This window comes from Mandrillus leucophaeus, unplaced genomic scaffold (assembly GCF_000951045.1).
Source record: "Mandrillus leucophaeus isolate KB7577 unplaced genomic scaffold, Mleu.le_1.0 Scaffold777, whole genome shotgun sequence".
Classification (NCBI taxonomy): Eukaryota; Metazoa; Chordata; class Mammalia; order Primates; family Cercopithecidae; genus Mandrillus; species Mandrillus leucophaeus.
Genome location: NW_012108441.1, coordinates 395,111 through 411,967, shown reverse-complemented (window position 1 = coordinate 411,967; position 16,857 = coordinate 395,111). Strand labels below are relative to the sequence as shown.

The window sequence follows — 16,857 nt, the reverse complement described above, 5'->3', positions numbered from 1 at the left end:
GATTTTGTTAGTCCCACGTCTCCCTTTTTGTCTTCCTATTATAATTGTGAGCAACTACCTTCTTCAATGTATTTCACTTGTGTATTTTTTTTTTTAAAGGCAAGATGTGGGCTACCCTGTGGAGTGTATGACATGCCCTTCAAGTTGACTTTGAAAGGTAATTAATTATGGTAATGTCTGTTCAGTTTCAAAAGTTCAAATTAAATATCCTTCAAAACTCTTATCAAAGGGAATATATTTTACACACCTGTCACTTGTGAGAAAGGCTGATTTGAGTCAAAATTAGGAAGGAGGTAAAGCTAATCATTAGAATGCTGGCACTCCCACCCTGGTCTGTTGAACAAACCAATCTTCTAATACCCCTTGAGTGGCCCTGTCTTAAGCACTGCATTACTACTTTTCCAGGAGTTCTGTGATTTCACAGAATTGATGGTAAGTCATTGTTGAAAGGACCTTTAAGAGCTTACAGAGGCCCAGACAAGAAGGCACACGGCTGGGCCCTCAGTGTGTAAGGGGATAGAGAATGCCCTGAGGGCTTTGAGCTGCCAGTTCAGTACTGTGTCCACTACAGTCGGGATCGGCAAACTACAGTCCACAGGCCAAATCCAGCTCAATGCCTGTTTTTGTAAATAAATCTTTATTGGAACACAACCACATCCCTTCATTGACATTTCCTTTATGGCTGCTTTTTCTCTATAGCCACAGAGTTGAGTAGTAGTTCAGTAGTTGCCATAGAGATAGTATGGGCTGCAAACTTTAAGTATTCACTATCTGACTCTTTATAGAAAAAAATGCTGAGCCCTGTGACTTGCATTGGCTGCCAATCCTGGTTGCATTTCAGAATTGCTTAAAAAAAAAAAAAAAAAGGAAAGAAAGGAAAAGTACAGGCTGCTGAGCCATGCTCTTGACCTTCTCATCCCTAATCTTTCAGGATGGGATCCAGGAATCCTCATTTGCAGAAGAGGCGGTTTAAATGCTCAGTCACATTAAGAATCACTGCATTACATCCTGCTCTCTCTAAAGCACATTGCCTTGAAAACATATCTCAGGTGGTAAGTCCCTTTCTATATGGGCTATGAGACTGGAAGTAGCTCCCCAGGGCAGTGCTTCACACACTTTCACTAGTATCAAAATCCCCTGGGATGACTGCTAGTCCCACCCCAAATATTCTGATCAGCAGGTCTCGGGGAAGGCAGGAGAACTGGCATTTCTAAGCTCGCAGGTGATGCAGATGCTGCAGATTCCTGGACCACACTTTGCATAGCACTGCAGCAGCTGCAGATTCCTGGACCACACTTTGCATAGCACTGACGAAGACCAAAGGCTTGCATCTCTAGTGAGAGAAAGTCAGGTCCATCAGGTCCATGGGATGGGGTTGGGGATCTATGTATGGACCAACTGCTAGGATTCTCCTAGATCACACTGTAAAGACTCCCAGTCCTCTGTTCAAATAATCATTGCTCTTCTCTTCCTCATCCCATCTATAAGACTTGAAATCAAGCAAACCTGGTTGGTTTCCACTTCTATATAGGCTTTATTGTGTTTTAAAAATTCCCTGGAGAATATTTTGAGTGTTGTAAAAGAATTGTATTTTTAATAGGGAAAGGCAAATGGTGGATGAGAGACAGTAAAAGAAAATGAATTATATGTCATAAAATAGTATGAAAAAATGGTAGATGTTGAATAAATATTTGTCAACATCATAACTGCAAAAACACAAAATGATGAAAAGACAACAGAGACAGGCAGAGACAGAGGGTCTTGGTGCCACAAAAATGATTTTATTTTGAACCAGAAAGCAACAGCAATCAAGACAATAGTCAGGGCCGAGGGCTTGGCAGTGTGACTTAAGTACCAGGGATTGAATTTGTCCAGGTGCAAGGAGTGATATAAAGAGAATCAATTTTTCATGTCTAAGCCAAGCTCATACAGATGATGATACTTATCAGTGATTCCCATTTACACAGGCTTGGATTGCTTTTCAGATATCAGATTTTTGTAACTATTTTATAAATATTTTTAAAGGTGAAGGAGCCACCGCAGTGTAGGTGAATTGGCACCCCTCCCCTTTTCTTTTTGGATGTATCAAGCATATAGTCAATAACAGGAAAAGTGAAAGGTTTTTATGAGAGTTTTGCATGAACAGAAAACCACCTATCAAGTTTCTACACTGCAGCACTGTTGATATTTGAGCAAGACAACTCTTTGTGGTCGGAGGCTGCACTTGCACTGTAGGATGTTTAATGGCGTCCATGACCTCTACGCACTAGATGCTGGTAGCTTCCCTTCCCCGGCGGCGACAACCAAAAGTTGCCATTGCATTGCCAAATGTCTCCTGGGGGGCAAAATCGAGCCCTGGTTGAGAAGCGCTGTTTTCAAAAACATCCTCCTGCCCCCATCATTGTCTTTGTGTGCTTTTTACCATTTTATTAAGGTAGACCAGATGGTCAACTTCCCAACACCAAATGCACATGTATGCCAGCATATATGCGTGTCTCTTTGCAGGTATCTGCATGTTCCTGGAGCTGAGATGGAATTCCACGGTCACTGGAGGACATTAGTTCAGTTCCTCAGCAAGTTTAAGGTCAATATATCAGTACCGTAATAAAAAAGCCTGTCTGTATTCAAGCTGTTTCTTTTCCTCCAGCAGAAACCATCGTCAATATTTGCAGTCAATTTTTGAAGTCACTTTCTTTTAAAGCTGGAAAGAATCCACCCTCATCTTAATCCACTATTTAGAGTCCTACTTGAATGATATTGCCAGCAACTTTCAACTTTGGATCCAGATTTCTTTATTTGTATCCACCAGGAAGAGAGGTACCACATTTCTGAGTTCTTTTATGAGCACTCGCTACATAATTTGCAAGGCCCAGTGCAAAGTGAAAATGCAGGCCCCTTGTTCAAAAATCATTAAGAATTTCAAGACAGCAACAGCAGAGCATTAAATCAAGCTTAGGGCCCTTCTGAACTCCTGGGCTCTGGGCATACCCATGACACCAGACCTGGCAGTCTTGGTTGGTGCTGCATTGATTTTGTTGTATTAATTTAATTGGCACTGCCATCTCTTTTGCCCCTGTATCGCAATGTTTCCTGTGGTGAGGACCTCAAATAATAAAATACTGTGACCTCAATTAGTTTAAAGAGAATGCAAAATTACACTGCAGCAAATTTTTACAGCATACATATTTTAGACTTTCAAAAAAAAAATCACATGGGAATCTTTTCTACATCATTATAGTAATTAAACATGGTGGCCTTTCACCATATACATATTTTCCTGTAAATACGACAACCTGGAACTAGTAACTGCTACTATCCACAATGCTTTTAAGTTAGCCAAGAGTGAGACTTCCACAACAAAATTATGACATAATCTCTCATGTCCTTATAAAAATAGCCAAAACATACCCTAAATGGCTTACTGTAAAAATTTGAGTAGTAACTTCTTAATATTGAAAAACATTATTTTCATGGAAATATTGTCCTTCTACTAACTGTTTTATGTTAACATCATAAGGCAAACTGTAGCATTTATTGGTACCTGGAGACCATGATTTTAAAAACTCAGAAGCTGAGTTTTAGACCCTTTTATTTAGAACCTGTTAGTGTACAAAGTGCATTAAAATATCCATTATCCAGTTACCCAAAATGTATGTAAAAATTACTGAGACAACCCTTTCAGTTTATTCAGAGAAGGCAAACACACATTGCTTTTATATTGTAATAAAAAGAAAAACCCATAAGGTTTCCAGAGAAAGATTTTTTTTTCCATTGAGGTGTCCATCTTTTAGATGTGAAATTGTCTTAGGTATCTATCAAAATATTCATCTGGGTATAAATAATATAGTAAATATATAGAATCTATCTGTTAAGAAAAAGGAGAGTGTCTGCTAGGGAAGAGGATGGAAGGACCTCATTGATTTATTTCAGGGAGACAGTTGGTTGATTTGGTTAAAAACAAAATAACTAAAAACAATGTCTAAATCCACTAGTCTGTTCAGTAAAAATGGCTGACCCAGTATCCCAGGTAAATATTTTAGCAATTGAAACCATTTATAGAGGTCACGCCCTTCATCAAAGTAGAACCAATGCCAGAGTTCTGGTCCAAGAACTGCTCAAGAAAGCCTTAATTCATGGACCATTCCAACGCATCAGATTGGCATGCAAAGAATGCCAGCTGACATTTTATAAGCAGGTTCCTGAATAACGAGTTTGAATTTTTTTTTTTTTTTTGGTCTTACAACTCTATTGTAAACTATACTAGACTATAGAGGGACTTCTACATATTTCAAGATGTGTTTAATAAAGGTCTGTTTATAATAACTTTTGAGGCATGTATCTAGTAAATAGTACTTTATGCAATGTCTCTTGTCATTACCAACTCATAAATATTAAGTGTTTTTCAGTGACTTATGTTTGGATGTGGTAGTGGTGATCAGGGCCATGTGCTGATGTCCTGGAGAGCAAAATCAATCCAAAGTGGTGCTGCTATTTGTGACAGAACATGTTTATCTACTCAGCCCCAGAGACAAAAGGAAAATTGATATGGGGGAGGGGGAAATAGGATAACTATTAAACGTAGTGAAGAGCTGTCACAGGTCTAAAGAAACTATTAAAAGGAAGGATAAAGTAGATTTTATACCATAAAACAGAATCCTACCTCCGAAAAAGACAAATCAGCCTGAAGTTTTGAATAATCAATAGGATTCAAAATGACTATTTTCAATTGCAATCTCATTCTTAATGTTCTTCCAGAACCCTTAACCCTGAGCGAAGCAGGGCAAAATGCGGCCAAAGGATTCAGAACCTTTCTTTCCAACATTATCTCATCAGCTATCAGAGGGTAAAGATTTAGCCGCGGCAAGGTCCAAGGTCCAAAATCAATTCTTTTCATTCTCTGTCTTGCTCTCCATTTTAGTTGATCTGATACAAGTTTTTGACACCACAATTAAAACACTTCATATTAAACCAGAGTAAGAAAGCCTGTTTACTTCCCTACTAGGTTCAGACACTTCCTGTTATGCACCATCGAGGTGAGAAGACATCATGGGATCATTATGAGATGTTAGGTGAGAAGATGAATAAACATACAAAATTACAAAAGTTTTTTTTTGTTTGTTTGTTTGTTTGCAAGCCCATAGATTGTGATGAAATACAGGTTGTAAATAGCTGATAAACTTATGGGCCTCTTAATGTGCAAAAACCAAGTAATTCCTAAAAGTTGTAATCCCGATTATGTTTCTCTTATAAATAATCTATAGATTTTCCTCTAAATACAAAAAAAAAATTAAAGAAATTATTAAAGCCCGTACTTAATACAAGACACAGTAAAAGGAGAGGAATCTCCTGTTTTGAGCCCTATCTGAGCCGATTTCTGGACACTTTTGGTGAGATTTCATTACACTCATGAAGCCTGTGCTTTCTCAGTCTCCTAAATAGTGGCCTGAACCTTTTTGTTCCCCAGAAAGCTGCTCCATGTGGCCAGACGCTCACGGCAGCTGCTCTGTGCAGTCCAAATGGTCTGGGATAGGAAGCCCAGTGATAATCGTCAGACACTTGTTCCACACGGTGAAGGTGGGGCACACAGGCTGCGCAAATGCGACGTCGAAGGTGTAGAGGTGGATGGAGTTCAAAGCATCATAAAAGGCGATAGAGCCGTTATCATAGTCCAGCAGGATGCCCACGCGCCGGAGGTGGGGAGCAGGCTCAATGGGGATTTCCTTGCTATTGTGTCTCACCACCCAGTTATTGTTGCAGCGGCAGAGCGCCCAGGAAGCAGAGTTCTTCCCAATCCATTCATGCTTCGGGGCTGATTTATAAGCAAGACCAATAGCATACCTGCAGAAACAAAACAGCAACAACAAAAACAATGAGCCATGTTGCATATGCACATTAAATCCGTTCTGTGGTCCTCAGGGGTTATAAAAACATGATCATTTGTTGTCCCTGTTCATTTTCTTTAAGTGAAAGCTTGGCAAGAACCCCGACATCTGTGTTCCTCATCTCCTTCCCTCACAAACAGGGAAAGAAGCATCGTATTTACCCACATTTCTGTTTTCAGCTCAAACACTACAGAGAATTTGAACTTTGTATTTTGCTGCTTTTTTTCACTTTTATAAAAATCTACACAATGAATTCGCTAGACCAGTGCTGACCAAAAGAACTTTCTTCAATGATTGAAATGTCCTGCTCTCCTCGATGTGGTAACCACAAGCTACATATGGCTACCGGGCACTTTAGCTGCGGCTGGTGAGACTGAGGAACTGAACTTTAAATTTATTTAATTTTCATTAAGTTAAATGATTTAAATAGCTGCATGTGGCTCATAGCTACCATATTGGACAGCACAACCCTAGACTTCTCCTTTTGACCTTCTTATAATTTTTAATTTAACACTATGTCTGTCATTTTCTGATTCTGAAAGCATTTTGCCAAGGGCAAGCACAGAAGATGATTTCCATTTGTGGGGATAAGTCCTTTGTCATTACTCAGCCCCAGTTTTCTCATGTATACCACAGGGACAATGATAGTCTCCATCTTGCAGTGTTATTTTAAGGAGTAAAGGAGAGAATACGTGTTAAGTCCTAGGCACAGGACCTGGCATGCAATATTTAGTAACTGCTATTTTATTATTATTGCCTGATGGCACATATTAACAATAAGTACCAGAATCAGAATTTGAACTTAGGATGACTCAAAACCCACAAACACGAACTACATTCTACAATGCCATCCATAACCAGAAATTGTGCAGTCCATCACTGCCAAGAGCCTTTCTGATTATATTTCCTACTACACTGAAAAAAAATTCTGAATGTGTTTGAGCAGACGATCTTCTGGTTATTCTAAATGTTCTCTTGCTGCTCAAAAAAAAAAAAAAAAAAAAAAAAAAATCCAAAGAACGCTTTCTACAATGTTCTAAGCTTCTTAGTCTCTTTTTACCCCTCTGAAGCATGCCTCTGTAATATTCATAGTATTTCAGTTATTAAGATAAACAAAACCCATCACTCTTAATAAACAGTAAATGACTCACAGGTGAACTTTTAATATGTTATAGCAGAAACCAGCCTAACTGGATATTAACACATGGTACCTTACCCAATGCAGAGAGAAAAATTTCATGGATCTTTAATAAAATGACATTCTTTAAAAAAATCACACTGGACTTAAAATACAATCACTTTAAGAGTGGTGTGTTTAAAAAGAAAATTAATACACCATGCTATCATTAAATCCAAAAGGAGGATGGAATTGATAATCTGCCAAGCCCAGTGTGCAGGCCTGTCTGTCATCAGTGTTGCATCCTCTCTTCCCTCCCATCCATCCTCTCCTGCTTATGAGGAGAATCCAAGTTGCATTTCCCAGAATCCCCTTTCCTGCAGGAGTCTGAGTCAGGCTCTGCTATTGTGATGCCTTTGCACAAGATCCAGAAGTGCTTAGAGGAGGGGAAACACTCTTTCCTGATGGCAGACAGTAGATGTGCAGTTGGTGGAAGCTTCTAGATGAGCACCTGAGTACACCTGCCTTGTGCTGTGGGCAATTTTGCAGCAGCTACAGCTCATCATGACTCCACGAACTAGAGCATCAGACTCCCGGACTTTGTGCCCCAGCCCTTCCAGGGTCCTGTAAGCTTCTGGGTCCCTTCCTCTGGGGAGTGCATCAAGGGTCTCAAATGTCATCTGTTTATTTGATACACTGATATGGTTTGGCTGTGTCCCCACTCAAATCTCATCTTGAATTCCCACATGTTGTGGGAGGGACCCGGTGTGAGGAAACTGAATCATGGGGGCAGATCCTTTCAGTGTTCTTGTGATAGTGAATAAGTCTCACGAGATCTGATGGTTTTAAAAAGGGGGAGTTTCCCTGCACAAGTTCTCTTTTTGCCTGCTGCCATCCATGTAAGACGTGGCTTGTTCCTCCTTGCCTTCTGCCATGATTGTGGGCTTTCCCAGCCACATGGAACTGTTAAGTCCATTATAAATCTCTTTTGTAAATTGCCCCGTCTTGGTTATATCTTTATCAGCAGCATGAAAATGGACTAATACATACACTTTGGAAAGGTTTTCATTTTGCAATTGTCAGTATCTCCCACTCCCTAAAATGTTCTGTATACCCCAGTAAATACCATTTTCATCTTTCAGACAATTTGGAACCTGCATTTGCATCACAAAATCACCACATCTGTATTGTTTCCTTCTTGTTGTGGCACAGCATTTTTATTTTTTGTTACTTTGATGTTTATTTCCCATTTGAACCTTAACTGAACCCTATGAAATAGCTGTGGCAGGTATGGCTGACTACATGTAGCAAATAGAAACAGAAGATTAAAATTGGGAGCAAAATCCAGAGTTGTATGCTGCCCCCACCCCTTCTGGTCTAATAATCTTTGCATGAACCCGTTATTACTCGTTTAGTTAACACCATTTCATAAAACACCAAGTGCACATTAGCATCAGAGAGTAAGAAAATAACTAAGTGTATAGTCCATTAAGCAAAGGAAAATACCATTATAGTATCATTAATCTGTGAAACTAGGTACATATTTCCATTGAGCTTGAAAGGTGTAGGCAGAATGTAATGTTCCATTAAGTTACGCAGTGAGACACGGAGAATTCAAAGTATAAAAATTATGTCTCTCAGGGCAATGTTAACATGCCCCATTGCACAGATCATAATGTACACATTAATTTAAAGCCAGGACTATATTTGACAAGCAAATATATGTCATTAGCTGTTGCAAATCAAGATGTCACAGGCATTTAATTGTAGGGGGCACCCCTTCCTTGCTAATACCCCCCAGGAAATGTAAAGTGACTTTCTACATGAAGATTTTTCTGAAATTGACACAGTTAGGTTTGTAAAGATTAATTGTGTAGCAATTAATTTTAGAATTTCTTTTCCCCCTTATGAGTTAGTTTTGACATCTGGAGGGTGTTTTCAAGGTAATGCTGATCTGTGTTTATATAACTGAAGTGGTCTGATGGAATTTTGCAAACTATTCATCAATGGCAATGAGATCATAATGATCAGGTTTCATTTATCATAAATAATTATTAATAGAGTAATAATCATTTAGACCCTGGATTCTATCCCAGATTAATACAGCATATTAATTAGCTAGAAACATTTGCTTTTTTGTACCTGCATTCATTGTGTTTTCCTTTGTGCTTTAATTTTGCCCCATCACAGCTAAAAATGGCAAATGCCTATCTAGCCCAGAGCCTAGTGGGATGAAGGATTTGTCCTCCGTCCTCTGGCAGGATGTTGGAACAGAAAAATCTTCTAGGCAAAGAGAATTATGAGTATAACAACAAAGGAAAACCTACTCGCTCAGCCAATATAGTATGTACCATTATTGGGAGAGATGGGAAGCTTACAATTCACTTCTTAGATTTTTGGCTAATTTCTACCTACAATATAAGGGATTCAGACATGTCACATTATTTGCATAGGTTTGAATTGAACGTTTTTTAAATATATAAATAAGAAGTGTTTTATCATGCTTATATTGAAACACTGTTATACTCACCATCTTCAGGCTATGCAATTTTGAATGTTGATTTTATTTTTTAAAGCAAGGATTTAGCTATCACTCATTAAGTACACTATTGTAAGCCCTAGAGAGTAATTATAGCATTTCAAAAATATACCACCCTTTTGTGAATAGCAGCATAGCATGGTGGTTAAGAGCAGGGAACAGCAAACTACTACCCAGGGGCCAACTCTGGCCCTCTGCCTGTTTTTATAAATGAAGTTTTATTGGAATGCAGCCATGTCCATTTGTGTAGGTGTTGTCTGTGGCTGCTTTCCCACTACAACAGAAGAGTTGAGTATTAGTGACAAAAATCATTTGGTGTGCAAAACCAGAAATATTGAATCTCTGGCCCTTTACAGATAATGTTTGTGGACTGCTGGTTAAGAGCCTGACCCTTGACTGCAGACTTGCTGACTCTGCCACCTGTGAGCTTTGTAACCCTGTGATCTTCAGCATATACCCCAGTCACCTCATCAGTAAAGTGGATAATATTAGCACCTACCTTTGTAGGGCTGTAAGCCTGAATAAATGAGTTGACATCTGTAAAATGCTTAGACCAGTGCCTGGCACATACTTGTACCATATGAGGGCTTATTAAATAAAAATAAAATAGCTCCCTTTTTGATCAATAGCAAGCAGGCATTTGTGAGACAGACGGTCAAAGTAAGGGGTGCAGTTTGTGGCTGTGGATTAGGCAAGGTTAACTTTGTGAGGTTAACTAATTCCAGTGTAATTGTGTCCTGACCTTTGCCCTTATTCTTAGAGAACTCAGTGGGCTAAAGTTACTGGGCTGGATCTAACAGGCCTTTTGAAATTATTCCCAGCCTATGATCACTGCTTCACCCCCCCATTCAGCCCTCAGCTATTTGCACTAATTGGTCCAGTCTAGAATCATAAAACATACAAGGCAACAGAAATTAGTTTTGTATAATGATGAAGAGTGATGTTTTAAAGTAGGGAATTGCAAACTTTTTCTTGAAAGAACCAGGAAGTAAATATTTTTGGCTTCAAAGACCATATGATTCTCTCTTAACTACTCGATTCTGCTGTTGTGGCTGAAAGGCAGCCATAGACTACACGTAAAAAAATGGACCTGGCTGTATTCCCATAAAACTTTATTTACAAAACCAGGTAGCAGGCCAGGTTTGGCTCATGGGCTGTGGTTTGCTGACCCATGTTTTATGGCATAAAAGAGCAGTGTTAGCATGGTATAGCTCTTCCAATGACCAGAGCTCTATAATCTTGAACAGAGAACCCACAGATGTGGGTATTAGTAATATATGGTCATTGTTTGAATTTGCTGAGTTTGGGGGTGTTTGTTATGCAGCATTACCTAGCAATAGCTGACTAATACAACTTTTCTGCACTTTATTCTTTAAGATGCATTTCAGTATGGGTTGACTCTCTAAGTACAGAATGAGATGTGCCTTTTTATAACTGCAGGACAATGAATATAAGTTGCCTACCATGTGCTTCCACTTATGACCACTTCCCAATAATGCCGGCCACTATCAATAAACACATTTCCAGCTACTCCATAGCTCCCCTGGCTGGTGAAGCGTTCAGGCGTGTGACTCTTCTTGGATGATGATTCATCACGTTCTACTGTCAAGTTGTCATGGGACACCTTCAGTTTTCGATGAGCAGATTTGGGATCCAGTTTAAATGGTTGGCCTGAAAACAAGTTCACAAAACAGAAAAAGGAAGAGGAAGAGGATTGTTTATTTTATTATAACCAATAGCATATTTTCAAAATCAGATTTAAAAGACAGGAACAAGTCAGCCCTACCTGAGACATGCCTCCTATCACAAAGTGGTATCTTATATTTTAATAGTAATTTAAACGTTATAAGCAACTTTCAAAGACATTTGTTTGCAAAGTTTTCATAATATTCAAAAGACAATAGAGAGCAGAAACTCTGTGTAAAGTATAGTACACAATAAGAGTGAATAAGAATATGTGCCTGCCTTCATAAGCTTTCAGTCTACCAGTTCTAATATAGGGATCCAGTGGTGGTATGCCAACTATTCAACAACAGCATGGACAAGGCTTAGCCAGAACACATAGTGTGAGCTAGCTTCATAGATTCCAGGTGTACACAAGCAGCACAGGTACATACCGGCTGGATGGCATCCTAAAAAGGAGGAATGAATGAAGACTCCATTTTCAACCACTGCAGTGTTCTATCCAGCATAAGATGCATTCATGCTCAACAGACTTCAGACCAGAAGCCAAACAAATCAAGATATAGAATACTCTAGAGGTTTATATTATTCTGAGATTATTAAAAATTAAAGCATTACTCTTAGGAATTTAGGATGAGAATACAATTTTCAGGCCACAAAATTAGGAAAAACTGTGATAGTAATGCCTGGGTTTTCTACTCATGAAATTATTTATAAATAACAAGGCCTTCTCTATTTCATTACTCACATTTGTATCTTAAAGATTTAAGTATTAAAAAGTCTTGGCAGAGTCACACCTGGACATTTTGTCATAGTTGTTACTTCTTTGACAATTCAATATTGGTTTGGAGTACTGCCTGTCATTCAACACTGCATTGGGTACAAGGCATTTAAAGGCAGGAAATGAGTTACAACCTGATGCAAATGCCATGGTGTCCAAACTCGACAGCCACTGTTGCAGTTGGCAGCTTCCTTCTGCCCAGTATACAGCTCTCAGACAATCACAGGAAAAGGTTTGGTAAATTCAACTCTGGCAATACATGATGCTGGGCAAGAAACTGACCCAGTGAGTATGGGACAGTGTGTGTTGTCACATGTGGGTAGGTCAAAGGATTTCCAGTTGCCTCTTGGATACAAACACAACACCAGCACCTCTAAAATCCTTTCTTTTTAGGTCAGGGACCAGCATACTTTTTCTGCAAAGGGCCTGACAGTAAATATTTTTGGCTATGTAGGCCAGGCCACATGGTCTCTTTTGTGACTATTCAACTCTTCTGCTATAGTAAATGACATTTACCTATTGTCACAGACAATAAAGCACACCTTAGGGAGTCACAGACAATAGGTAAATGAATGGGTGTGGCTATATGCTAATAAAACTTTATTTACAAAATCAGGCAGCCAGATTTGGCCGTTGGGCTATAGTTTGCTGGCCCTTGTTTTAGAAATCTATTTCTGTACATATCAAAGAAAAGCTTAGGCTGGGCTGGTGGCTCATGCCTGTAATCCCTGCACTTTGAGAGGCCAAGGCAGGTGGATCACCTGAGGTCAGGAGTTTGAGACCAGCTTGACCAATATGGTAAAACCTCATCTCTACTAAAAATATAAAAATTAGCTGGGTGTGGTGGTGGACACCTGTAATTTCAGCTACTCGGGAGGCTGAGGCATGAGTATCACTTGAACCCAGGAGGCAGAGGTTGCAGTGAGCCAAGATCGTGCCACTGTGCTCCAGCCTGGGCAACAGAGCGAGACACCATCTCAAACAAACAAACAAACAAACAAACAAAAACAATAAAAATGAAAAGAAAAGCTTTAAAGGGAGGGCAGAGAAAACCCTCAAGTGCTGAGCAGGGATTGGACATTCTCAGAGGCCATAAGATCTATTGGATTACATGTGTAGTTTAAATTTTGACTTGTAAAAAAAGTCCTTAGGAATGATCATGCCAGCAACTATCAGAGATAAACTATGAACTAAGACAAGAAGAGTATAAAGACAGTTTTGCTTAAAATATTTCAATTTTTAAAGGTGGAAGGTAGAATATGGATTAAAAATGATAGGATACTAATGGGCAGAGCAGGAAGAAATTCCTTAATGGCGCCCATCATTTACAATGAAGGCCAAGTTCTGCTCGGCCTCTTTCCAGTGAGATATATCAGAATGTCAGAGCCATTGGAAAGACCAGACTTGTGATGGTGAGATACTGCCTCAAACATCCTGCCTGCCTTGGCTCACACCCTCACCCACTCATGTGTGGAGCAGAATCATGTAATCTTGGTGAGCAAATTCTGCCCGTGCCTCAGATGTGTTTCCCAAATAAACCACTACCTACTTTGCCCAAATTCAAGGCTTTTGCTTCAGTGAACACAAATTAGTTCAGAAAAAAGAGATTAATAGCTTACTTTACTAAATAATTCAATTCATTATAATATTTGTATGGGACACGACTCTTATTCAGGCCATTGTTTACTTATATGGACAACTCTTCCAATAATCTTTTGATACTGTGCCCAGCAGCCAGTCTTCCTTCCTTGTAATCCACTCACCACATCATAGTGCAAGAGAGCTTTATTTCATGGAAATTTTCATCCTGCCTGTTTTATTTAAACTCTTCAATCTCTCCTTCACCAATCATTGGTATACAAAGAAACTCCCTGGTGTGGCCCAGGAGGGTTTTGCAATCTGTTCCTGCCTCCAGCTTCCTGGCTCACCTATCCTCCCAACTTAAGACACACTTTAACCACACTGATCAATTTTCTGTTCCATAAATATATTCTCCTTGTCTCTGGGCTTTTGCACATGCTGTTCCTTCTGCATAGAACACTGTGTCCTCACCTCCCCTGCTCATAATCTACCTTGGAAAGCCTCTCAAGTTTGTGCTGGGGCACCCTGGCATTGTCAGTAACCTCTCATGGTTACTCCAGTCAGAGACTTCACACACTGAATGTTAATTAGGATTAATGTGCTTTATTCCCCAATAGTCTATAACCTTTTTGAGAGAAGCACACCTTAGGGAGTTGAAGATATTCATAATATCCTTGGCATCTTGCATAGCATCCCAAACACACTCGATGCTCAAACATATCTTTTGAAGGAACAAATATTTACATGTTCAAATGCAAATCAAATACTGCTGATCTAAGTGTGCACAGATATTGTGCCATTTGTTGTATGACTGTAAAGAAACATATCATCATGTTATATTTTCTTATGTACTTAGAATTACTTTGAGATGGTCTTTTTGACAACTCATAACAACCCTCAAGTTGTTAAAATATTTCCATTTTAAAAGTGAAGGAACACTAAATGCATTGTGGGATCCTGGATTGGGTCCTGGAATAGGAAAAGAACATTAGTGGAAAGCTGGTAAAATCTGAATAAAGTCTGGAGTTTAGTTATGAGTAATGCATCAATGTTAATTTCTTAGTTATGACAACTGTACCAAGGTTACATAAGATATTAACATTTGGGCAAACTGGGTTAAGGGTATACAGAACTGTCTGTATTATCTATGGATTTCCTATAAATCTACAGTTATTCCAAAATAAAAAGTCTATTTAAAAATATGAAGAAACTAGCCACATAGCTATATGGGTACCAAGTGGGAAAGCCACAGTCTTCCCATTCTTAATTCAGTGCTCTCTTTACATCCCTTGCTCTTCCTCTAGGATACAACACATTCCTCTAGGATACAACACTTATACTGAGAAACAAGAATATAGGTTAAATGAGGGTTCCCCTTGAAAAGCACTTAATTGTTCCTGTTGACTGCCTGGCAATCTCACAACATGGCGCCATACCAACACACTCCAATTTGCTTTCTCTTGTAGGGGGGTCTTATGCAAATAAACACCATGTTACGTAACATAATATTCTCAGATCAAAAGGATATAAAGAAAAAAGAGAGGATAAAACAAAACATATGTGGACAGAGACAGAGAGAGGGAGTTGACAGTATCATGAAACACACATATAGGCCAGATCATTCTCTGTGATGGACACTGTCCTGTGTATTGGGGATGTTTCCCATCATCCCTGGCCTCTACTCACTACATGCCAGTAGCATCCACTCCAGATGTGACAACTAAAAACCTCTTCCAGATATTACTAAATGTCCTGGTAGGGTGGGGTGGAGTGGGAGGAAGAAGTGTCCCTGATTGAGAACCACAGACTCAGACTGTTTTCTAGAATAAAAGAAAGAATTTCTGAAGAGTGATTAGTTAGCTATTCTGCTATGAAAAATAACACTATCCACCATGTTCAGAGTCCCTACTGTGTGTCAGGTCTTATATATACATCTTCTATTTCTCACAAGAATGCCTCCAGGAATATTTATTTTAAAAATGAGAAGACTCAGGGGGCGCGCCCAAGATGGCCAAATAGGAACAGCTCCAGCCTCCAGCTCCCAGCGTGAGCGACACAGCAGACGGGTGATTTCTGCATTTTCAACTGAGGTACCGGGTTCATCTCACTGGGGCATGTCGGAGAGTCGGTGCTGGTCAGCTGGTGCAGGCCGACAAGCGAGAGCTGAAGCAGGGCAAGGCATTGCCTCACCTGGGAAGCACAAGGGGAAAGGGAATCCCTTTTCCTAGCCAAGGGAAACTGAGACACACAACACCTGGAAAATCAGGCAACTCCCACCCTGATACTGTGCTTCACCAAGGGTCTTAGCAAATGGCACACCAGGAGATTATATCCCACACCTGGCCCAGAGGGTCCCATGCCCACGGAGCCTCCCTCATTGCTAGCACAGCAGTCTGACATCTAACTGAAAGGTGGCAGCGAGGCTGCGGGAGGGGCGCCCACCATTGCAGAGGCTTAGGTAGGTAAACAAAGCCACCAGGAAGCTTGAATTGGGTGGAGTCCACCACAGCTCAAGGAGGCCCACCTGTCTCTGTAGACTCCTCCTCTGGGGACAGGGCATAGCTAAACAGAAAGCAGTAGAAACCTCGGCAGAGGTAAATGCCCCTGTCTGACAGCTTTGAAGAGAGCAGTGGATCTCCCAGCACAGAGGTTAAGATCTGAGAACGGACAGACTGCCTGCTCAAGTGGGTCCCTGACCCCTGAGTAGCCTAACTAGGAGACATCCCCCACTAGGTGCAGACTGACACCTTACACCTCACACCTCACACGGTGGGGTACACCCCTGAGACGAAGCTTCCAGAGCGAGAATCAGACAGCAACACTCGCTGTTCAGCAATATTCTATCTTCTGCAGGCTCTGCTGCTGATATCCAGGCAAACAGGGTCTGGAGTGGACCTCCAGCAAACTCCAACAGACCTACAGCTGAGGGTCCTGACTGTTAGAAGGAAAACTAACAAACAGAAAGGACACCCACACCAAAATCCCATCAGTACGTCACCATCATCAAACACCAAAGGCAGATAAAACCAAAAAGATGGGGAAAAAGCATTGCAGAAAAGCTGGAAATCCAAAAAATCAGAGCGCATCTCCCCCTCCAAAGGAACGCAGCTCATCGCCAGCAATGGAACAAAGCTGGACGGAGAATGACTTTGACGAGTTGAGAGAAGAAGGCTTCAGTTAATCAAACTTCTTAGAGCTAAAGGAGGAACTATGTAACCAGCGCAAAGAAACTAAAACCTTGAAAAAAGAATGGATAAATGGATAACTAGAATAA

At 40.1% G+C, this 16,857-nt stretch overlaps 1 protein-coding gene across 3 annotated transcripts in view; it reads right to left on the bottom strand.

The window, feature by feature from the left end:
* Positions 1-4,489: 4,489 nt before the first annotated feature.
* MID1 (midline 1) overlaps positions 4,490-16,857 on the bottom strand; it is a 172,712-nt gene continuing 160,344 nt past the window's right edge. For all 3 annotated transcript variants that reach the window (XM_011966829.1, XM_011966831.1, XM_011966830.1), the window contains exons 9-10: positions 11,002-11,209; positions 4,490-5,838 (exon numbers count right to left, since the gene is read on the bottom strand). In XM_011966829.1, coding sequence (XP_011822219.1) covers positions 5,490-5,838; positions 11,002-11,209 — 557 coding nt within the window. In that variant the 3' untranslated portion in view covers positions 4,490-5,489. The remainder of the gene's footprint in view (positions 5,839-11,001; positions 11,210-16,857) is intronic.